This window comes from Neophocaena asiaeorientalis, unplaced genomic scaffold (genome assembly GCF_003031525.2).
Source record: "Neophocaena asiaeorientalis asiaeorientalis breed wild unplaced genomic scaffold, Neophocaena_asiaeorientalis_V1.1 scaffold270, whole genome shotgun sequence".
Classification (NCBI taxonomy): Eukaryota; Metazoa; Chordata; class Mammalia; order Artiodactyla; family Phocoenidae; genus Neophocaena; species Neophocaena asiaeorientalis.
This window is the reverse complement of record NW_020174650.1, coordinates 508393-536180: the sequence shown is the minus strand read 5'-3', so window position 1 is coordinate 536180 and position 27788 is coordinate 508393. Positions and strand designations below refer to the sequence as shown.

At 47.1% G+C, this 27788-nt stretch overlaps 1 protein-coding gene across 3 annotated transcripts in view; it reads left to right on the top strand.

Moving 5' to 3' along the window:
* The window catches only part of CACNA1E (calcium voltage-gated channel subunit alpha1 E), a 294179-nt gene that overhangs the window by 249876 nt on the left and 16515 nt on the right, over positions 1-27788 (top strand). For all 3 annotated transcript variants that reach the window (XM_024758847.1, XM_024758846.1, XM_024758845.1), the window contains 12 exons: positions 1193-1353; positions 1882-2019; positions 2845-3046; positions 3864-4028; positions 4852-4962; positions 8481-8564; positions 9315-9440; positions 12997-13062; positions 17315-17406; positions 17947-18112; positions 21939-22066; positions 27454-27550. In XM_024758847.1, the coding sequence (XP_024614615.1) occupies positions 1193-1353; positions 1882-2019; positions 2845-3046; positions 3864-4028; positions 4852-4962; positions 8481-8564; positions 9315-9440; positions 12997-13062; positions 17315-17406; positions 17947-18112; positions 21939-22066; positions 27454-27550 (1536 nt within the window). The remainder of the gene's footprint in view (positions 1-1192; positions 1354-1881; positions 2020-2844; positions 3047-3863; positions 4029-4851; positions 4963-8480; positions 8565-9314; positions 9441-12996; positions 13063-17314; positions 17407-17946; positions 18113-21938; positions 22067-27453; positions 27551-27788) is intronic.

The window sequence follows — 27788 nt, the reverse complement described above, 5'->3', positions numbered from 1 at the left end:
TCTGCCTCACCCCCAGAAAAATTTGGCGGGGGGGCCTGGGGCCCTAACCAATGTTGTTAGCTGCAGCCCAGGTCCGCTGGTCTCCTCCTCTGAGCTATGTTGGGGTCCTGAGAAGGGCTTGGACAGGATGATGAGATTAATTAACAGGCTGAAGAAGGCGACCCAACCTTGGTTAATTCCAACTAATTAGGAAGGGCTGGCTCTTTGCTCTGCGGCTCCATAACCTGAGGGAAATGTAGATGGATCTGATAATTCCACGAGGCTGCATGTCATTCACATTCCCTGCAGTGCTGAACTAATTAAACCAGCAGTGTTCACCCAGCGCGTGAAGAGGCAACTGCTCAAATGCAGCGCCACTGTGGGGCTAGACTCTCCAGTGAGCTAAACCTACAAACCTAGAAAATAACCTAAAAATGGTTTGAAATGTGTTGAATTCCCATGTAACTATTCATGGCTTAGGGCCTACAATGGATTCTTCAGAGGGAGATTCACTGCCTTGAACTGAAGTGCAAGTTCCTGATTCTGTCCATCTCTAAGAGAGGGTGGCTCTTACCCCTTCCCACATCACCTGTTGAATCTTCATCCCCAGCACAGCCAGCTTTAAACTAGAGAACATTTACGTGAAGTGTGGAATGTAATTGGGGTAAATGTGTGAACTTATTACAAAATATCATTAAAATGGACAAAGATGATAGTTTATTATCACTCCCTGATCTATTTAGAAAGGCTAAGAGAAAACAATACATATTCAGTATATAAATCAAATCTAAGAATGTGCCCCAAATAGATGAAGTTACGGATAAGCTATTTAATGCCTAAAACAGGCTAAATGATTGCAAGGATCCCTTTTCTGGAATAAATTTCTGTTTCACACTAAGTGGAATGCACGTAATAGGATTCCACAAAGGACTCCCTCCACTGCCTGATACCATCTTGGTCTCTACTGCTTTGGGTTTCCTTTCAGATTCAGAACATGTGTTCCCCATCTAAATTAGAGGTTCCTACAGTCATGACCAGCTTAGAAAACAGGTCCGAATCCCATGAGTGTCACTTCTTCCTAGGGTGATATCTCCTAGGGCACCTTCTCAGTGGGCTGGCTGGTGGTAGTGTGGGTCCAGCTCAGCTGTAGGCAAATACACAGGCAAATCCATTTCAGGGATTCACACACCAGGGCTCTTTTTTCTGTTCACAGGCTGTCTTCGACTGTGTGGTCACCTCCTTGAAAAATGTCTTCAACATACTAATTGTCTATAAGCTCTTCATGTTCATCTTTGCTGTCATCGCAGTTCAACTTTTCAAGGGCAAGTTCTTCTATTGCACAGACAGTTCCAAGGACACAGAGAAGGAGTGCATGTAAGCGCCACCAGCACATACCACTCACTTTCTGCTAGAGTGTGTTCTGCCAAGGTCCACACAGCCCTTTACAGATAGGTCTTTTCTTTCCCCCTTTCTTAAATCCATTCCTCTTTTGGGAAAAAAGGCAAAATAAGAATTTGCTACATTTTGAGTGAGTACCTCTTTTGTGTCAGACATGGAACATAGCATTTTGCATCAGGTTTTAATTTTAAATCTTTCTAATGACCTTTTGAGATAGGTTTTATTTGCACACTATAGGTGTGGAAGCCTGGGCACAGAAAGTTTAAGGAAGTTGCTCAAGGTTATACAGTGACTAGTGAAAGGATTAGGGTTTAATCTTCCATGTCTGTTGGGCACCAAATCTCATTTTTATTCCATGATAATACACTGCCTTAATAAAATCCCCTCTTGCTTGCGTTTGAATGCTGATAATTACTACTGTACATTATCAAAGTCCCTAGAATTTCTTTGCTCTCCCATGAGCTATAGTGAAGAGGTTCTGGTTCACTTCTGCTCTGGTTTTAGAGGAAACTATGTAGATCACGAGAAAAACAAGATGGAGGTGAAAGGCCGAGAATGGAAGCGCCATGAATTCCACTATGACAACATCATCTGGGCCCTGCTGACCCTCTTCACCGTCTCCACAGGGGAAGGATGGCCTCAGTGAGCGATGGGTTTGGCTTGGCATGCTTGTCTGTGAGCTGGGCTAGGGCCATGTGTTTGCCTTGAGAAGTTGATTCGAGATAAACAAGGCTAACCCTTTGTTATTGTACCAAGGAAAGTAAGTGGTTATGAGTAGGTAAGACGGGCAGGAGAGAGGAAGAATGAAGATCCTTCAGGCAGGAATCAGGAGGGAGCTGACGAAGTCAGGGCAATATTTGAAACACAGTGTTTCAGCCCATGACCAAGGAGTTGAATAGAGCCACCTGATTCCTACAGAACAAATGAGTTTTGACCAGCTCTCCACACCGTAGGAGAGTCTCTGAGGACTGTTTTAGACAGATTTATCCTCCGAGTTGGCCCTGGACATGAGGGTCAAGGCTTAAGGATGAGGTGGCAGAACCCAGAGATGCTTTCTGTGGTCATACCTCACATGTCAAAGACAACAGAATGCAGTTTTTATGCTGCTCGTAGCTGCAGGCTTATTTTTTCAGAGACTTGGCGGTAACCAAGACACAACTTTCTGGTGGCAGCAAAATGCCAAAGGGAAACTCAGGAGTCTCTTGGTATTTTATGACAACCTCAACTATAAAGTAATGTCACTCTGGTGTTTAGGAGTTGGATGCGTGGTGGCACGGGGGCTAAAAAGAGCAGTGGATTGGGGGTCCACCAGCTTGGTTGTGGAGCCCCAAATTCACGGAGGATCCACCAAGTTTAAAAAGTCAGATAAGAAAATACAGTAGATGGCACATCTGCTAACAAAGCCTTGAGTCACAGCAGCTGCCAAGATCGCTGTCCACCATCTGTGCCCTCTCGTTCTGTCCCCAGAGTTTTGCAGCATTCTGTCGATGTGACAGAGGAAGACCGAGGCCCGAGCCGCAGCAACCGCATGGAGATGTCCATCTTTTACGTGGTCTACTTTGTGGTCTTTCCTTTCTTCTTCGTCAACATCTTTGTGGCTCTCATCATCATCACCTTCCAGGAGCAAGGAGACAAGATGATGGAGGAGTGCAGCCTGGAGAAGAATGAGGTGAAACGAGGGGTCTGGGGTGTAGGGCCGGGGGGCGCTCTGGAAAGGACTCTCAGACCAGCAGTGTTAGGAGGAAGACAGAATGCTCTCCATTTTGTTGTGAATTAGAGAGAGAATTGGGGGGAAATGCATTAGCCAGTCATTAAATAAATGTTTTTGGAGTATCCGCTCTGTTTAAAGCCCAGGTATGAGACACAGAGAACTGGGAGGGATGTAAGGTGTTTAAGATGCAGCCCCTGCGTTTATGTGGCACGTCATCTGGAGGTGGGAGTGAAAGACATGTGCCAAAATTATAACGTTAACACGTCTGCTTCCCTTCCTGCATCCCTCAATGGTGTATATTTGCAGTAAGGGCAGGGAACCTGTCTAACTTATTACTGTTTTTGTAGTAACAAGTGTAGTTCTGACACATTGTCGGGCCCATTGTTTTTATCCTGGAACTGAACTAGAAATTGTTAGAGTCTATAAGAGAAATGCAAATAAAGTGCTATGGGAATGCACAGGGAGATAGATTTTTACTTCTGACTGTGAGCTTCCTGCCCAAATATCTAAGTCTCGTGCTGTGTAAAAGGACATTAATAATCATCAAGTCCTTACCGCATGGCACCGAACCCCTCTAGTTCTGTGTATTCATTTAAGGTGACATCTCACCTGTAGCTCTGTCCAGATAATTTCTTTTGCTGCTTTTACCTCTGCTTGCCCAGCCCTAGCCTCTTCTCACACACTGTCCTCTTCTTCTAACCGTCTAACAGAGAGCTCACCAGTGTGCGAGGTTTAGGGAATCTGAGCTTGGCTAATCAGTGTGACTCTCCTGCAGAGGGCGTGCATTGACTTCGCCATCAGTGCCAAACCACTCACCCGCTACATGCCCCAGAACAGGCACACCTTCCAGTACCGCGTCTGGCACTTCGTGGTGTCTCCATCCTTTGAGTACACCATCATGGCCATGATCGCCCTGAACACTGTCGTGCTGATGATGAAGGTGAGAAGGTGCTGGCTGGGAGGTACTCGGGCAGGCTGAGCCTCGGCAACTGTCCCCTCGCAGAACACGTGTGTGTGTGCCTGAGACACTGAGAAAACACTCCAGCTTACCAGTCTGTTGCCTCCTTACCTACTTTTCTTTTCTTTTTTTTTTTTTTGCGGTACGCGGGCCTCTCACTGCTGTGGCCTCTCCCGTTGCGGAGCACAGGCTCTGGACGCGCAGGCTCAGCGGCCACGGCTCACGGGCCCAGCCGCTCCGCGGCATGTGGGATCTTCCCGGACTGGGGCACGAGCCCACGTCCCTTGCATTGGCAGGCGGACTCTCAACCACTGCGCCACCAAGGAAGCCCTGTTACCTACTTTTCCATCGTGGAATTTCTCTTTCATCTTGTCTCCATCCACAGCCCAGCCTTTGGGTCTTTGGGGCAAAATGCAGTGAAATATATAGTAGCAGTCCAGGAACTCTGAAAGCAAAGGTTGGTGATGGCAATCAGACGCAGACAAGGGTGGAAATGTCAGGAGATGTAGATGATCATGGGGTTCTAAAAGAGTGTTGGAAGAGGTTTTTAATACTAAATGGTAAAGTAGTTAAGTCTAAGAAATGGTTCTGCCCTTCTCACCTTCAACTCTAGGAAGACTGGCCATTTTGCTAATAAGACCTGTGTTTTCCTCTGTTTTGTTTTGCTAGGACGTGTGCTTCTCCTCTCTAGCCCTAGATGACACCAGAATGTCCCCCAAGGGCAGGGACGCGAGATGGCCAGCCTCTCTCATGGACCCTCTCACCTTTAGGGGTTTGATTCTTTCCTCTTTTCTCTTCCCGGCAGTACTACTCTGCTCCCTGTACCTATGAACTGGCCCTGAAGTACCTGAATATCGCCTTCACCATGGTGTTCTCCCTGGAATGTGTCCTAAAGATCATTGCGTTTGGCTTCTTGGTATGTCATGGAATTTATGCCGGCATCATTCTTGTCTTCCCTTCTCTTTGGGTACATTGCCAGCCTTTGTTGGAAGGGAGGGCGGTCACCGCTATTCCAGAAAGGGTTCACACACCTGCCCACCTAATTGTGGGCTTGTTTCGACTGCTTAAAAAACTGCCATAGAGACAGGATGATGTGTGAGGGTGTTAGGAGAAAAGACAAAGAGAACCAGATCCCCAGCTCCGTACGCATCTAGCTATCAGCTCTGTTCTTGTCAAAGTCTGTCAGTTGTCAAGGGGCGACAATCGTTGAGTCTTATTAGAACTTAGTAAGATTTATCTGTCAGGAAGAGCAAAACTAGGACTGGACTAATAAACCTGAGTGCTTATTTACTGGTGAAAGGTTTAAAATCTTATAACTCAAATGGGAAAATATCTGTCCCGCTTAGCCTCAAACATAGCAAATAATAGATTTTACCTAGTAATCCTCCTCCCTTTAGTTACCTGAAGAGTAATTTCTGCCAGTAAAAAGAAATGTTTAGCACTTAAGCTTCCAAAGGCTAATGGCCTTTAAAGTGTGTGTATGAGAGAGAGAAAGAGAGAGAGTGAGTAAGTGTGGGGTCGGGGGGTCAGTTTCTGGAATTGGTTTGGGGAGGGTTGGGTTGAGTTTTTCTGGCATGAGTCCTCCTTTTACTTCTCCTCCACTACTAATTATAGTTGTCTGGCAGATTTTCGCATCTGCCGTCAAGGGTGTTAAGCAAACTAGCCCTTCACTTCAGTGTCCTGTAAACAAAATAATCCTCTCTGCCACCCTTGGCTCAGTGTTTACAGTGAGATCAGTGGGCTGTAGATAAACCCACCCGACAGCTGTTTCACACTTATTTTGTGTGTGAGCTACCATTTCAAATTATATGTATATGGCTTTCCCTGCAAGAAGAGAAACTCAGCTGATTATCTGAATATATGTTTGTCTGGTGGCAGCTTGAACAGGGACTCTGGCCTCGGCTTGATGGTTGTGAGTGTTGACGGTGGGGATTGCTTCTGGTTTCCTGGTGGTTCTTTGAAAAGTCATTGATTTGGTGGTTTGGGGAGGAGAGTTGAAGGGAACCCATTGCGGGTGGCTGTATTGTTGGTTGTTTGACTTCCTTTTGAGTCTTGGAGAAATAAAGAAAAGTAAACTACCAGCAACAAAGATGCCATTATAATACAGTCTGGCCCTGGGCAGGAGGAGAAGGGGGTGGGGGAAGCCTGTGTTAAAACAGGGAAAGTTTTTCCCCCCCCGCATCTTGATTATTTGCATGTCGGGTTGACGTCGTCTGTGACTTAAGTCCCCAATTCTGTGTCAGGTTATGGTGAATGTCGAATACAGGCTTAACTAGATGATTCGGCCCCAAAGCCTGCCTCCTTCCCACCTTCACCCCCGTATTTTCATTCAAGGTCTAGAAGCATTCTCACACTATAAAAGGCACCACTAGTCCCGAATAAGTCTTTTCATTGATATAGTACTGTAGATTTTCAGAACGCCCTAATATATACTGTTTTGTCAGATCTTCTCAATGACTCTGAAATAGGCATGGCAGAAGCTGTCATTATCGTTGCTGTTGTTATTTTAAATGAGGAAATTGAAGGTCAGAAAAATTGTGTTGCTTTTTGAAGATTACAGAATAAAAGGCAGTAGAATTGGAAAGTGGAGTGGGAATAGAAAAGGAAGGAAGAGGAGAAAGAAAGAGGGAGAGAATTGACATACATTGGTTGTCTACTAAATACCAAAAGCTTTATGTATTATCCATTTTAGCTTCATAAGGACTCTATTAGATGGCCATTATGGTTTTCTTCTTATACGGATGAGCTAGGGCTCAAGAAGATTCAGTACTTTGCACAAGGTTACTGAAAGGCAGAGCCAGTGTTCAGATCCTGGTCTCTCTGGCTTCAAAGCCCACACTTTGTCCACCGTAATCTACTAGTCTGTACTATGCTATGCTGTGCTCTACCATACTGTATTGTAAGACCTCCTCTACTGGAATCTAGGGCTTCTGTCCCCTGAGAGCTAGTTTTATATTCTAGCTCTCATATGGGGAATTAGGAAGCTCGCCCCGGGTTGGTAATAGGAGAGCACTGAAAATTGAGGAACTCAGAGACTCAACTTGACCCCACTCCTGAGGTAGGCATCCTTAACAGCAGTGAGTTTGTGAGTCTGTGTACTTAGTTTCTGTACGTGCCTGGCAGGTGCCTGTGACTTTGGAATCAGACAGGCCTTTCTAGGCCTCAGTTTTCTCATTCATAAAAGGAGGATAACAGTAGCTGCCATATAGCCTTAGATACTGTGTGTGTGTCCCGTGAGGGAATATACCTAAGGTGGCTAGTCTTGAGTAGGTGCTCATAAACGTACCTTCTCTCTCCCCAGAACATTTCTCTCTTTATCGCGTATCTCTACCCATTCTTCTTGCTAGCCCTACCACTCAGTAATTTATGAGGTATTTATCACTACCTACTTACAGCATCCATGGGAGGAATAAATGAACTGAAAGAATGCCAAGGGAGGACCTGGCACAAAATCTGGCATGTGTAGCAAGGATTCATGAATGCCAGTTGTGGGGATGGAAGAGGGTGTATTTTGCAGTGCTCTGAGGGTCTCTTACGGGAAGTGCCACCCAAGGGCAAGTGGGTAACGTCTTGGAGTCCCAAGCGTTTTGTTTCTTTTAAGAAATATAGTCCAAGGTCTGTTTTCACCAGAACACTGGAGATGGGAGCAGAGCCCACTTTCTCTATTAAGCTTAACGTTGGCTGGCAGGTGCGTTATCCAGGTCCTTTACTTCTTCGTGTCCTTTAACCCACTCATTCTGTTGCTGCTTCCTTGTATTTTATTTAGTTACACCTCCTCGAACGGTGTAATGGAGCAGGGAAACAGGGGAAAGATGAGTTTGTTCATCCTATTGCCAGCCAGCAGTTGGTGTGAAAAGGCTCAGTGGAGTTAGGAAGAGATTTTTGACACATCTTTGATCTTTAGTCACTTAGGACATCTCTGTGACTTTTATTGTTAGTTGAAAGTCAGAACTGTATATTTATAGGGTCACATGATGCTATATAAATAATAACTTACAAGTTATAGAAAACCTTGGAGTAACCCTGTAAAGAATTTTATTGTCTTGTAGGTGACAATTATGATCTTTCATTTTTGGACATCAAAATGTTCTAGGCCACAGATCTCTTTCTTACATATTTTTATGTAATATTACATGAAAAAATCTTACACTTTTTTTGATGTAGCTCTTTAGTGACAGCTTCAAAAACAAGGTCTCCAAATAGTGATGAAACCGCTTCCCAAATGAGAAATTCTCAAAGTAGTGAAGGAAAAACAGCATTTTTGGTTAGAAATAGGAAACTAAAGCGAAAGTTAGAACGAACTTGTCCTGGAATTGACAAGTTTTAATTCCAAGTGACAAAGTTATGTCATGAAAAATGTCTTTTTTCCATTTTCTCCCGTGTTTTCTTTTCCTTTTTTTCCTGGATGCTCCCGTGGCTGAACTCACTTGGCAGAACTATTTCCGAGACACCTGGAATATCTTTGACTTCATCACGGTGATCGGCAGTATCACAGAAATTATTCTGACAGACAGCAAGGTGAGTGGCTCCTTGGTCCTTCTCTTTAGGCTTGGCCCTGGGGTTGCATTAAAAAAAAAATTCTCTGCACATTGTCCATTTTTAACTCCACAAGTCCAATGTGCAGCCCCCTATTCACTTCCTCATTCCTGAGCTTTTGCCAGAAAATGGGAACATTGGATGGCGCTGGATCTCATGGAAGGCTTGGTCCCATTTGCACGACTCAGATAGCAGCCATCCAATGGGGGTGAATGGGATAGAGGGCCCAGGAGAGGCCGAGTGTGCACAGTGTCCTGTTAGATTCTTTGGGAGACACAAAAGAGGCACAGGGTCTTCGCCCTCAGAGTTGTTAGATCTGAACTGTTTCCCTGAAATGGTTCACCTTAAGGAAGACTTGGAGAGCTCATCACAAGTCTTTGAATATTGGAGGGCCATCATGTGCAAGAGAGATTGTTAGGTCTGCCCTCTGGCATCCAAGTGCAGAGTTAGGACTACTTAGAGAAGACTGGGGAGGCCAGTTTTGTCAGCTGTATGTGGGGCATCCATCTGTGGTACTTCCATGCCTGCCTTCTGGGAATAGCGGGCAGGCCTGGGGAGGCTCCGAGAGATGGTCCCCACTGGCCCATCAGCTGAAAATGGGGTTAAAAACAAAAGACAGCATCCATGTTCCATTCTATGATCTGAATGAGAGATAAATACACAAATACCAGTGCTTAGATGTTCTAAATGACCATAATGTCACTAATGATATGTTTCCTTTTGATCCACCAGCTGGTGAACACCAGTGGCTTCAATATGAGCTTTCTGAAGCTCTTCCGAGCCGCCCGCCTCATCAAGCTTCTGCGTCAAGGCTACACCATCCGTATTTTACTTTGGACCTTCGTGCAGTCCTTTAAGGTAAAGGGCACAAGCTCCTCCCCTCTGAGGGTTGCAGCGGCCCTGTCACATCAGACAGCACACCAGGCAACGCAGCATGAGTCCACACGTCCCCTTCGTTGCTGCATTAGATAAACACAGCAGTTCTTAGTTACAACACAACTTGGCCAGGCAGCAGTTAGCGTATGACTGGCTAGAATCTCATGCTAAAAAATCACCCCAACTTTGTAACTCAGTTACCTTCTCTGTCCACTGAGGCAGGGGGCTCGTTTTATGAGGTGTGCTCCCTCCCGAGGTATTTCAGTATGCCCTGGGCAATCCCATCCACGGACAGAGCCAGCCACCTGTAGTCACGTATCTTCTGCATTTTTCAGGGATTCGTCCGTGGCTTTATTTCACAGAACGGTTTTTCAAAGGACTCCTTGAGTTGTGTTTTTTTTTTTTTTTTTTTTTTTTTTTTTTTGAGTTGTGTTTTATAACAAGATGATTCATACCAGTCCCACCCGTGTCATCATTAGTGTATTTCCTGAACCACTGAATATATGCCATGCTAATAGTTACCTCTGCATCCCACAAACCCATAGGGTACCTGAGCAAGGTTAATATGGTGAGCTTCTTTTGAACGATCTCATGGAGCCATACAGAGATGTATATGTAATAAACAAGTTAAAAATTGATACCTGAGATCCACTTTAATGGCAGAGGTTTCCAGTAAAAGAAGTTTTCCAAACATATTTCAATATCTTCAAGCTCTAGCAAATATAATTAGTTGGTTTTTCAGCTTTGGGGGACATCAGTGCTGCTCAAAAGCCTACTATTTTCCTCCTATAAAAAAAGAATCTTTCAGTGAATGTACTTTAAAAATATGGTTGATGAAATTGATTCAAAGATGAAAAATCATGAATTTATTGAATTGCCTTCTTTATTTTAATTGTTTGTACATTTTAACTACAAATTGAACTAAAGAAATCTTGTCAGTGAATTCATGGTTTCTTGTCACTTGAAAGGGACTTCGTGCCACACCGTCGTTACTGATTTACTTCTTCAGCAAAGTCCTGGGGATCTGAGATGTGAGGCCAGTTGTAAGGACGCTCAGGGTCCCACAAGCAACCTTGACATTTTTATTGGATTCAGATAATTGTTTGGTGCTATGACTCCCAGAGAGGTGTCACCTCAATGAAAACTATTTCTCCAAAGCTCAGTGACAGAGGAGAAATTGAAAACCTTAGCAAGAATTTACCATTTGAGTCTCGGGTGGATCTGGATTTAGAATTTGAAACACAAGATGGTCTTAAAAGCTTTTTATAGAGGCCTGTGCAACAAGTTACAGTTGTTAGTGAGTCTCTTAAGAAATATGTGTCAGCCTGTCATATTCTCATGATCACTGATTCTCTGTAAAAGTGTATACTATCGAGGGCAAAGAAAAGCATGTCAAAAATTGATGACCAAATGGTTGGCTTATTCCAGTGAATAGACAGAGAACAGTGAAGACAGCTGGATCTGCCTCCAGGTGACACTGTGATGGATGGGTGCAGCCCTGGAACACAGTGTAGAAGTTGTTTTCTTGAAGCTGGTTTAACAAAGGCTGGAATACCTTTGTATTTTACAAGATATATTTGTATCTCTGTGCATACACAGCAGAAAGTAACACTGTGTAAACAGCGTTGCCCCTGCCTCTACCTTCCCCAGCCCCACCCTGAGCATCACCCAGTTCTCCACCACTGACCCCTACTCAGTTCTTCTCTCTCCCTTATTTTGTGTTGGAATTTACAACCTAACAAGAAGAGAGATCAGGATGACTCTTTGGTCCTGTCCTCAAAGCTGGGAGAGAAACCTGCCTCCCTACTCTTTCCTTTCAGCAGATGGTGTCTTCACATGCCCCCTTGGGATGTAGTCGCTCCTCACAGATCTTGAGAATCAGCACTCCGCTGGAGAAGGGGTTCTCCCACCAACTCTCTCTTGCATTTTAATTAATTAATTAATTTATTTATTTTTGGCTCGGGTCTTCGTTGCTGCGCAGGCTTTTCTCTAGTTGCGGTGGGCGGGGGCTACTGTTCGTTGCGATGCGTGGGCTTCTCATTGTCATGGCTTATCTTGTTGCGGAGCACAGGCTCTAGGCGCACAGGCTTCAGTAGTTGTGGCACGTGGGCTCAGTAATTGTGGCTTGCGGGCTCTGGAGCGCAGGCTCAGTAGTTGTGGCGCACGGGCTTAGTTGCTCTGCGGCATGTGGGATCTTCCCACATGCCAGGGCTTGAACCCGTGTCCCCTGCATTGTCAAGCAGATTCTTTACCACTGCGCCCCAGGGAAACCCCTCTATTGCATTTTTCTTTTTGCGGTACGCAGGCCTCTCACTGTTGTGGCCTCTCCCGTTGCGGAGCACAGGCTCCGGACGCACAGGCTCAGCGGCCACGGCTCACGGGCCCAGCCGCTCCGCGGCATGTGGGATCTTCCCGGACCGGAGCACGAACCCGCGTCCCCTGCATCGGCAGGCGGACTCTCAACCACTGTGCCACCAGGGAAGCCCTATTGCGTTTTAATGTTATTCTTTATTCAAGTTGTAAAAGTCTCCCAGGGCTCTTCATTTAGTTAGCTCTGTTGATAAGCTCTGCCTGGTTCATGCAGTCTGAAAGCCTTCAATTGCTCTCCGGGGAGTTGTGCTGTACACACTCGAGAGAGGGTGGAGACTCGGAGTTGCACAAACTGCCAGGGAGGCTTCCTGGGTGGTAAAGAAGAGGGGCTTCCGTGTCAGCACTGAGATCAGCCCAGAACTATAATGCCCACCCTGGCCTCCAAACCAGACTGCCCTATGTCTCCATCCTCCCCCAGCCACCAGGGGCAGTTCCCGGCCTTCTGTCTCTTGCACTCGCCCTTTCACCCCCATCAGTAAAGTGTTGTCACCCCAGAGTGGCAGTTAGCTGGCACAGGATGGGATTTTGTGCCATGTGGCTTCATGGCAGGGTTTTGTGATGGCTCACGCTTTGAAAGCCTTTTTGGAATTTTGCGTGACACAGAATGAAAGGTCAGGACTCTTAAACATTGGAAAAAGATGTTTCAGCAGAGCTTGAAGGAGCCTGCTAGGAACTGACCGGCAACTGAGACCCCAGCCATTTCATTTTGCTTCCAAATGCTCCGTTATGAACCTCACATTGAGCGAGGGTTGGGAAGGGTAATACAGGGGTTTGGGAGCCAAAGCTAGATGCTTGCTGTGTAATTTGCATCACAACTGCCCAGGTTATTAATATTCTGCATACAGAGTGGGATGAATCCCACTCCCAAGAAGTTTTCCCAGCTCTCCCTTGGATATATGGGCCACACACCTGTGGGTCAGGGAATATTCTCGACAGAGGGGAAATTAAAAGCCTCTCTGGGGCCACCAGCTTACATATCTGTCAGAGGATATGGACATCTGCAAAAGTATGGAATCCCAAAATAGAACATCCCGGGTGAACAGAGAGCCCCAGCCCTGTGTTTTAAGTCAGTCTCAGGACAAGAGTTCCTGTCTGCCCGTGCTGCAGGTTGTTGACCCTGGAACTGCCTGCCTTTAAATTCATGGTCGTGTCTCTGCTTTCTTTCCAGGCCCTCCCCTACGTCTGCCTTCTGATTGCCATGCTTTTCTTCATCTATGCCATCATTGGGATGCAGGTGAGAGGGTGCATCAGGGCTCTGGTGGGGGACAGTTGTTGCCCAGGTTGTCTCTGGCTTTCTAGCCTGAGCCTACAGGATTGAGGTCCTTTCAAGAATCCCTTCTTGCCCTGAGGCTCGCTCCCAAGATCTTGTTGCAGTATGACCTTGGGAATTCACATGTGCAGGGTTCCGCACTCAGGTTGCCCAGATGGTCAGGGTGGTCTGATACAGGGGCTTCCTCTGGGGTTGTCAGGTCATGGTGCTGCCTCAGAAGCAGCTGGACTCCAGTGAAGATGACACCGCTGTTCTTAGCCAGAGGGGTTCCCCCCACGAGGCCAAGGATAGGGTGAGGCTTGTGATGAACCGTATCTCAGGACCCTCCCATATTTGAGCCAGACCTAGAAGAAGGTCAGGTGGTCGTTCTGCAGACAGCAGCACAAAATGTATGCGAGTTACATCCCAAATGGCTGAGATTGATGCCCTAAGACCCACCACTGGGAACAGCTCAGAGGTCCTGGCAGTGTGCCCAATCCTCAGGAAACCCAAGGGCCACATCCCGGCTGATGCCTGTCAAAGGACCACGCAGCTCGCTGGATGGTTCTCCTTGGTTACCACATCCTTTCCAGTTTCGGAATTGAGAAGTGGATGAGGTTCCCACCCTGGGTACTTTTGCAGGTAACCAGAAACCCACCGAGTAGAAGAGGCCAAAAGATCTTTCAAAGGCAGCTGTCATTTGTGGTGGGTGAACTCCCACCACAAACAACCAGCAGCACATCCCACGCACCTGTCTAGTTGGATACACAGGCTCTCTGCTGGGCTCCGAGAGGCTGATTTTCTGACTTGGAGATTAGACTAAACCCCCAGCGTAGGACCTCAGCCAAGTGGGAGTCTCTGCAGTCAGGTGGTCTGGCTGCCTTTGAACGGCCAGCTGCCTTCTCAGTGGTGGCTGCCATCTGGAGCCACTGCACGCATCCCCCAGGCTTGACGTGTCAGCAGCCCTTTCGAGCGCTTCTCTGAAATGTCTTCTTTTTGTTCCTCTCTCTTGCCTGCACTTCCAAATTTTGTTCATCTTCTGATCCCATTACTGGAGAGTTTTGTTCTCCAAAAATACAATAGAATGTCAAGTGTCAAAAACTGAGATTTGGTTGAAAAGTAATGAGTTCTCCTTCACGGAGGATATTTCGGTAGAGCTTTAATGATGATGTCAGAAGTGGGTGCAAGCTGAATCCCAGCTGAAGTGGAAGATTGGCTTGATGACTTCTATTAAGTCCATCCAAACTCTCAAATATTTGATTCTAGAATTAAAATGTTCTTGAACGGCCAAATGAAACTTGATTAAATTAGGGTTCTTTTTTTTTTTTTTTTTTGGTCCATGCTTAAAATAATTCTTATCTTCCAGAAAAATAAACTAGAATAACACCATCTCTAATATTAACCCATTAGTAATACTACTGATGATGATAATACCGTTTACCATCACTTGAATTCCTGAGTATTCCAGACACTGTGCTAAATAGATATTCTTACCCATTCCTGCCTCCCTTTCTCTCCCTCACTTTCTCTCTCTCCCCGCAAATATATATATTACACACACACATACACACACACACACACACACACACAAGATACATGACTGATGTATTCAGGAGTGATGTGAAAATGTTTATTGTCTCCACTGTTGCTTAGCGTGGTTAAGTAACTTGTAACACACTCAAGATCTCAGATAGTAAGTGGGAGAGCTGAGTTTAAATCTCAGCTCTGTCTGCTCCGCAGCCCATGTTCCTACTGTACTGCAAGTTCTCTGCACTGTCTCCTCCCACCAACAAGCAAATACAAGTATTTCTCTGACCCTTTAGTGGGAGATAGGAGTTCTTCAGTTGTGAAATTGCAATATTTACAATAACCACAATGGGTAATAATTTATTGCCTTTAGACTTATTTCCAAAACATAAGATCACTACTTCCATTCCACCAAGACATGAATGCCATTCCCACTGTGACTTACCTTTAGCTGGCCATCTTCATCCTGTCCCATGACGGAGACCCCACGCCACGCACAAAGCAGACACCTAGCTTGTACCTGGAAAGGTTGTGTCTCATACAGTCATAACAAAGCAGAGGGATCCATACAAACAGAAAAGCAAAAGGAAAGTAGACAAGCATTGGAAAGAGAGAAATAGCGATAGGAGGTATCTGTGAGAAGCACCATTATTCTGAACTTTCAAGGGCTTCTTAGAAGAAGAGAGCTTTGCAGAGAAATCTGAAGATGGAAGGAAGGAGTAACTTGCTGGGTTTGGGAGAGTCCTGGGGCTACAGGCTTCTAGCCTCAGCTCCACCACTGACCAGCTGTGCAAACTTGGTCGAGTCACTGAACCTCTCTGGGCCTTAACCCCATCACCGGTGCAGTAGAGGAGTTGGATAGATAGCTTTACAGGTCCCTTCTAGTTCTAAAGTTCTGTAATCCCAAGTGAAACAGATTTAAGCCTATACTTTCATTAAGTGTTCCGGTGGGTCTCATCAAACCTTTCTCTTCCATAGCCTTTCCTTTTGACGTAGGAGATTTGGGTTACTGACAAGGACTAAGTGAAAAGCTTTTTCAAAAGGTGGAAAAATTTAAACACCACCTTCATTATAAATATACATTATTGGCTTGACAGTAGTTCCTTGACTATTACACACATAACTTTTGTAAACTCACAGTGTGCCCTCCAGCTAGCTCACGATTGGGTAAGGTATTCGAGAATATCGTAAAGGGGCCAACTAATAATGGCTTCAGGGGTGTCACAGGGAGGAAAAACACTGTAAGTAAGTTGTGTGTGTGTGATGAATCAGGCATAAATTATGGATTTTGAGTTAAGTGGGTGTAAAGAAAGACAGAAGGGGATGTGAACATGGGCAAGGATATATGGCGGTTTCCTCCTGGGGCATCCAGAACTAGGTTTGATTGTTTGAGTGGGATTTTTTTTCAATGCTACTATTTGTCTGACTGGGGGCCCTCAGCCTTATCTCCCTCCTTCCCTTCCTCCCCAGCACCGCCTAGCTTGCCACCTCCATTCTCCCTGAGAGACAAGTAGTATTTAGGTTTTGAAAATCAGCGTTGAGAACAAATTCCCCAAGCAGGTGTCAGTGGGAGCTATTTGAGCAAAATAGCAGAGACTGTTCTTAATTGTACATTCTAGACACTGTTGGGGGGGGGCGGGAAATGTGTTCCATTTAGCACATATTAGGTAAACCGAAGCATGTTAAATACAGGCTGAATATAATCTCAAAAGGCCGGAAAAGTGACCTGTAAGCCTTCGATTGTACAAACATTGCCTCGTGAGAGTAGATCCTGAGATCTGAATCATGTCTGGGGAGGAAAGTACACGTGTAAGGGCACCCTTCCCATCTAGAGAGACATGGCATCGACCTTGGCTCCAGACAGCACTGTGTCTGAGAGCTCATCATTATTCACTGTAGATAAAGATCTCTGACTTTTCCCTCTTTTTTTCACATGAAGTTGCACAGTGACCTCATTCTAAGCCCAGAGACCCACAGCAGATTAGTAAACTCACTCTATAGCCAGATCTGCCCAAATCCGTTTTCTTTTTCCTTTTCCAAGTATCCAGTTTTCCAGACTTTCTTCATCCTATTGGCCTGGACTTGGTGTGTGTTCATTCTCATGGACGCTGGGTTATAGATGTATCACACTTCTGAGATGTGACTCTTCAGATAGGAACATATCCAAGGAAGATAGAGATACCCCTCTCTGACTTAAACTGCTTGCAGATTCCAGGACAACATCTGCCTATTTATCCTTTGTAAGGGATAAATCACACCTTCTGCAAATGCAAGCGTTCTCATCATTACCAGCTGAGACAGGAAGAGGGGAGGGGTAACTCGTTCCCTGCATGCCTGTTATAGGGTAATGTCTTTGACAGACTGCTTGAGTACCATAGTGAGTAGGTACCACAGAAATAAAAAGACCAAATTAGGTGTGGGAGGAACTACATCTAAGCAGAATGGCTTTCAAAGATCTTGCCTTCTGTGGTCCTTGCAAGCATTCATCCTCTTTGCGTCACTGGAGAATATAACTCTTCCCGCATATCGGGCCAAGAACGTGGGGGTCTACCAGCCTTCCTGGGTTTTGAGTTGTCCGCTTCATGGTTAGGCCAGTGGGAGGAGCCACGCATGTGAATTCACCAAGCCTGCAGGTGCATCTAATATCCTGCACTGGACACATCCCACCGCTCAATAATGCTCAGGGCTTTCTGTTGTTTTTCTCATCCAGGTCTTTGGAAACATAAAATTAGATGAGGAGAGTCACATCAACCGGCACAACAACTTCCGGAGTTTCTTTGGGTCCCTCATGCTACTCTTCAGGTACCTGGATCCGTAACTGTGGTGGCTGGAGCTCTCCTGCGAGAGAGAAACAGTCGGCCTGCCTCTTCCGCCCGTTCCCCTTTGTCTCTGCTCACAGGATAGGCAGTGAGATGAGGGCGGAAGCAGGGGCAGGATGTCCGAAAAACTGCTCCGATGACTTGACTTTAGAACGTTTCCTCCACATCTTTGACTCAGTAGTCAATTTGCAAAATGCAGTTTCAGCACATCCTCCAGGGCTTTGAGAAGGGGAAGGTGAGGGTGGATTGCAGGCCAGATTCCATTTAAGTGCTGAAACCACGGATGACCAGGTTTACGTGGGGTCTTAGAGAGTCCCACTGCCCTCTCTACCACTGTCCACAGAAGATGGAGAGGCAGTGGGTGAGGTGGCAGAGCCCAGGAGAGACCTCACTGGTACTCTCCATCGCACTCGAAGGAGGCTGAGCATAAGAGGAACCTAGATGAGTGAGTCGGGAAGAGTGCTGAGGAGAGGTTAGGACACGCAGACCTGCTGCTACTAACCGAGTTGTCTTTTGGGCTCAGGAGTGCCACGGGTGAGGCCTGGCAGGAGATAATGCTGTCGTGCCTCGGGGAGAAGGGCTGTGAGCCTGACACCACCGCACCCTCAGGGCAGAGCGAGAGCGAGCGCTGTGGCACCGACCTGGCCTACGTGTACTTCGTCTCTTTCATCTTCTTCTGTTCCTTCTTGGTGAGCAGCAGTGTGCTCTTGGCTTGAGATGTGGCCCAGTCCCCCCGACCCCGATAAACAGACGAGAGGCTTCCTTCGGTGTACGTTCCGCCACGAACCCCAGCCCATGATGAGAAACAGGTCCTCCTCAAGGAGGCTCTTGGAGGCCAGGGTGGGTGACTTTCCATGGCTGAGAGATGTCTCTGCTGCTTCTAGTTGAGGACTGTGTGAGAAGAGCTAATTAGGGGAGTAGGTAGGGTTCAGTGAATAGAGTATTGAATATCACGTTGAATCAGTTGTGACCCAGAGCGAATCTTTCTCTTCTGTATCTCTGGTACGTTATGTCACAAGCAGGGCTCAGAATCTTTTATCTCTCCTTTGGAGACCTTTGAACTGTTTGAGAAAACGTGCTTTGAAACTGTAAGGGGATAGCATTAATCAGAGTAGGATGAGGACAATATACAGTGTAGTAGATGCGGTTCTCTCTTACGTCGCTGCGTTTGGTGACAGTTGGCCGGCTTGATAGACATGAAAGGATATGACTGCTTTGGGCATTAGTAAATATTGGGTAATATACGTGCCACACGCCCACCTATAAAATAGTGAGAAGCCCTAGGTGCCTTCTTAATTCTTTCTTTGGGAGAAAACATGACTCAGCACAGCAGCATCCAGAAATCTCTACCCTGCACAATCACACAAGCAGTGATAAAGAGAATAATGGGCGAGGTGCTACCAGATCACTGAAGGGGTCAGTCTGGCGTTTCTGGCCACCCTGACGTCCCTCAGCTCGGCTTCACTGCTGATGCCACCGGCTACACAAAAAATCTAAAACTAAAGCAATGCCACTTAAAAGTGGTCAGCTTCATGGCTGGGAATCCCAGAGTGAATTGTTTGGTGTCCAAGGAATTTCTACCTCTTTAAAGTGATCCCAAGGGGACTTGCCATGTGTCCAGCTGTCGGGTGTGGGGAAGTGGCTAACAAACAGACTGGTAAGGGTGGTGGGCAGGCCGATGTAGCAGGGGTTGAACTGACCGGAGACTTGGGGAGCCCACGTTGGCATTGTTGCTGTTCTAGCCTTGGCCAAGGCACCTTCCCATTTGTGGCTTCTGTAAAATGGGAAGAAAAAGTACTTGCTGATAAGAGTATTACCGGTATAGTGAGCTGATACATGTGTTCCTTCTCGTAGATGTGAAAGGTTTTTTGATGAAAAAAGAACAGAAAATATTATCTTATTTAGACATAGGGAAGTATAATCTATAATGAAAATAACCAAGGAAATTTAGAGTGATGATATAAATTGGAGTTTTTTTGTTTATTCATTCCTGTATTCAGCACATTTTTATTGAGTGGCCGTTAAAAGGTTCACACTGAGCTAGACACTGAGGTGAAGCCGTCAGTGAGTTTCAGTGCATCCGTCACCTAGAACTGAAAGGTGAAACTCATACAGGAGTATCAGCGCTTATCATAGGGGGAAGTGGAGCATATAGAAGGCCATGCAGACGTCTCCATTTTATCCTACATCATTTAAGTGTTTAATAAATATTTCAAAAGAAACCAAAGATATAACTGGAAAATTAATTAGTGACCATAGAGGTACTTTTAGAAGTTTGAGATAGAGGCTACTGCATAATTCACATTAATGTTATTTTTATAGAGGCTATATTCAGTATGAGATGATTTGCTTTCAAATCTCAGCCCGACACTGACTCTGTGACCTTGGGCAAGTCACACAGCTTCTCAACTCAAGCCAACCACTCTAGAAAGATTTACCGGTGCGTTGGGATGTGCCCAGCTGTGTGCTTGGAGCTAAAGAACACAGATGTGTATAGGAAGCACTTGTGTCCTTGAAAGGCTGGTGGTCATTAAACCTGCTTCACGAAAGGTTAGAGCAAGCATTAAACGTCTGGTAGGTGTGAATACGCACACAACGCTATAGAAGACTATGCAAATGTAAAGCAATAATAATACAAATAGTTTTTGTTAACATTAGTAATAATTAGGATGCAGCCAGCAGTCTCTGTTGCAGAGAAGACTCCCAGCAACTCCATCCTGCAGACTTTGTCTTCATCCTGTGTATCCTGTCTGCATATCTGGCACCTCCACCCACCCAGCCACTTAACCTGGGAATCAGCAGCAGAGGCTCCTATTCGCTCACCTCCACAGCCAATTCATCTCTGTCAGGCAAGGTTCTTTCACTTGCAAGTGGCAGAAAGTCCAGCTGCATCCGACCTAAGCAAAAAGGGATTTTATCGGCTCATATAAATGAAGGGTCTGGCAGGACAGGCTTAAGCAAGCTTGATCTGGGGCTCAGATGACATCCCCAGGCCCAGGTTTCCTTCTTTATTGTCAGATCTCTTCCCCAGGCTTCTGCATGTGAGCTCTTTTCTCCAACAACTCCAGTCCTTGGCTCCCAGATGGCTGTAGCAGCAGCTGTATACCTCACTCCCCACGTATTCAAGGCCAGCAAGGAAGAACAAGTCTCTCGCTCAGAAGATTCAATGCCATTTTCTTGGCCTTGATTGGCTTACCAGTCACTGTAGCCCAGGGAGATGGGATTCAATGGCTGGTTGAGGCCTGGGTCATGGTGGTACCCCACTAAACCATATTAACTGGGAATAGGTAAGGGGTGTGTCCCCAGGAGACCGGAAGTACAGTATATGGGTGCTGGATGGCCAAGAAACAACAAAGAAGTGCTGTTCACTGTGGTCGAGGCCTGTTGAGTCCACCTCCTTAAACTGCTTAAAATCCAGGCTGCTGTCCTGGCACTGGCTTAGTTCAGGAACATCGCAAAACTCTCCTCCTGGTCTCCTGCCCACCTTCCACACCTTCCACATTGCGACCAAGTGTTCTTTCTGAATGCACATAGCCCTTGGTCTCTCTCCTAGTTTAAACCCCTTTAGGGGTTCCTGTTGCTTCCTGTTGCTGGATAAGATTATATAGAGCTCCACTAGCTATAGCCCACAAGCCAAATCCAGTTTACCACTTGTTTTTCTATGGCCCATGAGCTAGGAATGATTTTTACATTTTTCAATAGTTGAGAAAAAAAATCAAAAGATGAATAATATTTCATGACATGAAAATTATATGAAATTCGAACCCATACTCCTTTTCGTCCCTGCTGTACATGCTTCTTTTGTGGCTCTTAAAAAAATCTGTAACATTTGTATGTTTCCAACACATCACAGTCTCTGCTAAATACTAAATGTCTTTAAGAATATTCAAGTAACAACATCTAGTGAACGCCTGCTATGCCTTCAGCAACGTGCTAGTTATGGAAATGTATCTCGGACCAGACCTTTCTTAACTCCCACCACCAGCGCCTGGGGCTCTGTCTGGAACATAGTAGGTGCACGATAAATGTTGTTGAACAAATAAGCGGGAGAACAGGGTCTTGGAAGCACTTAAGAGCCGTGAACAGCTTCAAGTTGTCGCACAGTGAGCCCTTCGTCCGCTCTAAGGCATCCCACCAGTTCTCTCACAGGCCGCTTTGGGGAGCAGGGGTTGTGGGGGGAGGCTGGCAGGGAGGCTTGGTGTCGGGCCTTGACTGCCTCTAGCCTTTGAGAACGTGTTGCTGCCGCTGCACTAATACTTAAAGAAATTTAATAGAGAACGAAAGCGACTGAGGAGTACTTCGCAGATACAAAGTGGCCCATAGGAAAGCGAAATCACAATGCGCGCAGAATGACGTGTAGTTCAGTCGCGAAAATGCTGCGTTGCCTTCGGCAGGATCAACAGTGCTTTGGTTAGGAGCTTCAGCCCCACAAACTTCTGAATTCTTTATTTGCCTTGAAGCCTGTGTTTCTGCTTTGGGTTTCTCCTAACTCCTCTTCTCCCCCTTGCCCTCCAGATGCTCAACCTGTTCGTGGCCGTCATCATGGACAACTTTGAGTACCTGACTCGGGATTCATCCATCCTGGGGCCTCACCACCTGGACGAGTTTGTCCGTGTCTGGGCAGAGTATGACAGAGCGGCATGGTGCGTAGTCCTCTCGGCGCCCCCCGTGAGGCCCATGTCAAGGGCCTCTGGAGTTCTCAAGGAAGAGGTTGGAATTGGAGGCACCCATGCTTGCTTGTTAGAGAAGGAGAGGAGATTCCTCTTGGTTGTGGCCCGTGGAAGAGGCCACGTCCTCAGACTGGCTCTGGGATCAAGCCAGTTATGGACCACTTAGCTTCTTTATCTTCCTTTCCCCTCTCTTTCCTTCTGTGACAGGCTTTTCCCTTTCTTTGCCTATCTCAGTACACAGTCTGCACCTCAGAGTGTTTGAGTCAGTCCCTAGAGGAGCTTCCAAAATGGTTAGTGGACCCCTCTGAGTCACCAGGGGGGGTTGACAAGTGTTTTGGGGGCCAGCTGGACATCTGGCCACCATGGTCAGTGACATTCGTCTTTTCTCTATCTCATCCCTCTCAAAAGGTACAGTTTCAGATAACTGTGAAATTATATAAAAAAGCGAGCAAGTTATTCTTCTAACTGACCGCTTAAATACTTGTGGATTTTTATTGCATGGAACTGAGTTAAGTGGCAGGAATTTGCGGGGATGACCTCCCTAGGTCTTTTTCACTTTCCAATAGTTCTCAAGTGATATTGTGCCTTCTGGGCTTTAAAGCAGAGGCTGGCAAACTATAACCCATGGGCTGAATGTGGCTCACTGTCTATTTTTGCAAATAAAGTTTGGTGGGGTTTTTTTTGTTTTTTTTTTTTTTTGTTTTTTTGCGATACGCGGGCCTCTCACTGTCGTGGCCTCTCCCGTTGCGGAGCACAGGCTCCGGACGCGCAGGCTCAGCGGCCGTGGCTCACGGGCCCAGCCGCTCCGCGGCATGTGGGATCTTCCCAGACCGGGGCACGAACCCGTGTCCCCTGCATCGGCAGGCGGACTCTCAACCACTGCGCCACCAGGGAAGCCCTGCAAATAAAGTTTTATTGGAGCACAGCCATGCTCATTTATGTACTGTCTATGGCTGCTTTCACACTACAAGGCAGAGCTGCATATTGTGACAAAGACAGCATGGCCCTCAAATTCAGAAATATGTATTATCTGACCCTTCACTTAAAAAGTTTGCTAATCCCTGATTTAGAGTTCAAAGGCAGCCTTTTGGTCCTCACAGTTGAAGACAGGGTAAGAGTGCTGTGAGCACTCACTCCATGGGAAGTTTTCTGTCCCAAGTCATCTTAGTTTTAGGATCTTATCTCGCCAATCTATCCATTCTGGTCCCCCTCTGAAAATACTACAAGAAATTCCATCCTTCTTGGGAATGGACCACGTTGCTTCCACCTGGAACTACTTCATAATCTAAGACTCTTCCCAGATCTGTCCTCCTATGAGGCTTGTTGAACTTGGGTCACTGCTTTAGATGTTGAAAGAGTGAATCAGAATTCCTCTTCCCCTCAGTAATTATTAATGACTTAGCACAGAGTTCTCTAAATCCATTCCTGTTACAACGGCTGAGCAATGGCTTGTACTTTCTGGGCCTTATTTCTAGTAGGATAGGCTTCTTTAGAATGCAGTGGGCACTGTGTTACAGGGGATTGCAGCCAGGCCTGTATCTTGTCAGCTCTGTGGCCTTGGATAAGTCACTCAACCACTCTGAGCTTCCACATTTGTTGTATAATAGTGGTAATGATCCTACCTACCTTGAAGGCTGGTTGTGAAGAATATATGAAATCATGTATTAACTGTTGTTATAATTAATTACCATATGGGAAAGAAAATATGAAAAACTGGTGTCTGTAAAGCTGGATGGCCGTGGGATCGGGAGACCAAGAAGGGACCTCTTCACTTACCTGAGAGAGGAGAAAGCAGCTGCTAGCAAAGGAGTTCATTGCTCACCTAGCCTCACTCGGGTGCCCTTGGCTCTCGGAAACCCCAGCTTCTTGGGGTTCACATTATTTTGGGACCCAGGTGCCTTGGGCATTAAACATGCTGCTCCCCAGTTCTTCCATCTGCTGGGAAGAACAATTCCACGAGAACTAATCGTGAGACTCAGGCGCATGAGCTGTGAAAGAGCAAAAAGACCGAAGAGAACCTCTTGTGTCTACTTTGAAATTCACAGCGTAACTTGTCCTGGTTTTAGTCTTACTGGCCTTCTCTATGAGATGAGAGGGGAAACTAACCAAGGTAAAGTAAGCCAATGTCTTCAAAAAGGAGACAGACAGGTTGCAGAGCACATCAGCCTGTAGACAGCAGGACCAGCGCACCCACGTCCCATCCACAATAAGAAACAAAAGAACACGTGGTAAAATGAACCTCCCCTCAAGAGTCAAGAGACTTGGAAGTACGGCTGAGCTGCTGTTTGGAAGAAGAGGAGGAATCAACAGCAAAATCAGGAAAAGATTAGGAAGAGTGACACTGGGGCAAAGTTGTAGTCTCGACATCGCTGGCGAGGATTGGATGCTTGGAGGTGGAGAATGCGTGCTTATCATTTCCGGTGGAAACCCTGGTCTGTACCAGGATGTGTCCAGACCCTCAGATCCCTGGCCGTTGCTGACTTGTTCTGGCCCCTGAGGGAGCAGATGCTTTAGCCACTCAATCAACTGTTGAGTCTGTCCTTTACACAGGAAATCAGAATTCTCTAGCAGGCTCTGTGAAAGGGGAGTGATAAGATAGGTCACAGTGTTCCTGGAATTCTGACTGGATCTGACCAAGCTGCCTATGGGCTGGGTTGCAGGAGCAGGGCTGGGGGGAGAGCATTTCGGCTCCCTTGCCGGCTGCTTTCTGAGCACAGATCCCGGCAGGCTCCAGCCAAATTGAGAAGAGTTTGCCCAAGCAGAACTCGGGGAAAAAATCTGCCACAAAGAGAAGCAAAGCCCTTTGCAAATTCCCTCATGCCAACTGTGCTTCTTGCTAATTAGCCTAATGGGAAATTTCTTTCTCGCAGTCTGTAGAAGGAGGCTGACTTTCCCACTGCCCTGACAAGCGGGTCTGAGTAACTGACTGTGATCAGTGTCTGTGAAAAGCAAAGGGTGCTGCGGTCTGCTTCACGGCAGCCTGGTGTCTGCTCTTGGTGGCAGTCAGAGGTATTTGTGAATTGGTGGGCTTTGTTCTTAGAGGCCTAGCTGAAGCCAGGCTCCATTTTCTGCATCTGGTCAGGTATAGGCCCAACAGATATCTCTGGGTGCTCGTGGCCACTAGGCATTGAATGAGCTCTGATTCCTTAGAAAATTCGAGGCAGTGCAGTTTGCAGTGATGGTTCTCTGATACTTACCTCGCTGTTTGCAAGGTGGTGGTTCTCTGATGCTTTTCGTCCTCAGTCTCTCCTAATCTGGCTTTTCTGGGCCCAAGGAAAGAAGCTGCCCTTCCTCTTCCAGCCATCCCCTTCATGGCTAGGCTGTCATTTCTCTCCTACCCTTCTCTGAGTGTCCTATTAACCCACCTGTGCTTCCTTTACAGCGGCAGGATCCCGTATAAGGATATGTACAAATTAGTGCGGGTGATCTCGCCACCTCTGGGCCTGGGAGAGAACTGCCCCTACAGGGTGGCTTGCAAGGTTTGCCTCCGGTCCCCAGCTGTGACCATGACCATGACCGTGACCGGCGGCGGGGTGCAGCCTCCAACCCCCCTCCTCTCCGTTCTGCTCCACCGCCACTGCGCCACATGAGGGAACCTTCATGTTGCTTTCCTTTGAGTTTAAAGAGGTCCAAACCCTCCCAGAACCAGCAGCTGTTACACAAGGAAGAAGGGAACGTTTTGGGGGGACGGCGGATAAAAAAAGAGTTAAGGACTTAATAACGGAGGCTGCTTTGACCTCTGTTTTCTTCACATGCACATACTCATTCGTGCACGTATAACACACACATTCTCCTCTCTCTCTTTCTCACTCCACCTTAATCTGTGGATTTAACCAGAGGGACCTCTCCCTCCTCCAGAGAATGCAGAAATCTTTTGAATCCAGCAAGGAGTTCTGGTTTCTTTTCCCTGGAGACAGAGAGCCTCCTTTTAGCAAACTAGTAGCATCATCCCATATACGGTGTAGAAAAGTGTGATTCTAGCTATGCCTACCTCTGCCCAGCTCTGGGTAGTTTGGCCACAAGCGATTATAAAAGCTATAGGACAAAAGGGAGGTGAGAAATAATTTTTAAAAAAAATGAGGGCAGGAGGGGAGGATAAGTCAAGAAGGCAAAGAGGATAGAGTCGGTGGGAGAATTTAATAGCTCAGAGGGTCTGGGAAGGTCCCAGCAGAGGATGGAGGGCTCGGAGCAGATTTCTTGCCTGAGGGTCCTGCCATGTATTGTTGGAGGCACCGAGAGCTCTGTTGTAACTGCCGAGTCACTGTTTGTTTGTGAGACCAAGGACGTTGTTCAGGGGCACACAGGACCTCCCTCTTCAACTAGCACAGTGGCTCCACCCAGTCCCTGTTCAAGGCCAAGCCCACTAGATAAGGAAGTCTCTCCTGGTGTTACAGGAGGGATGCGCGGGCTCCCGGGTGCGTAGCACAGTCTGGCAGCCGGAAGACGACTTAGGCCCAGGAAGATGCCAGGCTGGGCGATGGGAAGGAGATGGCCTGGGATGGTGACAAGTGATTCCCATACTCAGGAGGCCGAACAGCTGCCTCTGCAGAGACTCTTTAAACTCCACCCTGGTGAAACCTGCAGCCGCATGTGGGAGAGCCGGGGAGGGCAGCATGGCATGCGAGATGCTCTTCCTCCTCCTGGTTTTGTTTCTTCTGTCCCCAGCATGCCGTCGCCCCCGGGGCATGCCGGGGCACAAAGAGCACTCTTGCCACCAGAGCCAGGTGGAAGCAACGGGCCGACTCTGCCCAGCAGCCGTAGCGCAGCACTTTCAGCGCGAGCCGCCGTCTCCTGCTGCACTCACACCACAGAGGGGGATACACGATGCTCCGCCTGCGGGTTCAGAGCAGGAGAAAGGGCCTGACTTCCAGGCCAGCACCCCCGTCCCCAGCCGGGGCCAGAAATCCTAACCCACGGCTGGAACACCGTCTATCTGGTTTATACCACTCTCGCACAGCCCTGGGAATTGAAGACAAGCTTGTGTTGTATGGGGGATGGATGCGTTGAACAGAGAGGTAGGGTGATGCTCATCCTGGAGGAGAAAACCGGTCCCTGTGACAGCCGCGCAGAGAGACCAAAGGCCGCCGCCACGTTCCCGGGTCTGTGTTGGGTGTGCTATAAATCCGCACCAGGATGGAGACACGTGTACGACTTGCCTTGATTAACGGGTTTCCTGTTCTTTTCCTGTCTGTCCATTTTGTTTCGTTTTTCTTCTCCTGTTTTCTGTACTCTTTTGTTTGTTTGTTTTGGCTCCCCGGGAATGCCTGGTCTCCTCTCCTCCCTGTCTGCATCCTTTCCCTGCCACCCTCCCTGCCCTGCCACCCTGCCCCCATCCCCACTTACCACCCCGCCATGAGCAGTGGCCGCATCCATTACACTGAGATGTATGAAATGCTGACTCTCATGTCACCACCGCTAGGCCTCGGCAAGAGATGTCCCTCCAAGGTGGCATATAAGGTAGACCACCTCTTCCTTTGTTCTGGGCTAGTGACCAGCAGGAAATGGGCACCAGCTGTGGGGAGGTCAGAACGTGGGGAGGAAGCCGGGCTGGGGAGGGAGAGGAGGGCACCAAGGAAAAAAGGAATGATGAGATGAAAAGGTCATGAAGCTTCACAGAAGGGGTGAAGTCCCGAATCGATACACAAGGTGGTGTGTAAGACTATTCGACGTGGGTTTTTTTTTTAATGTTATTCTG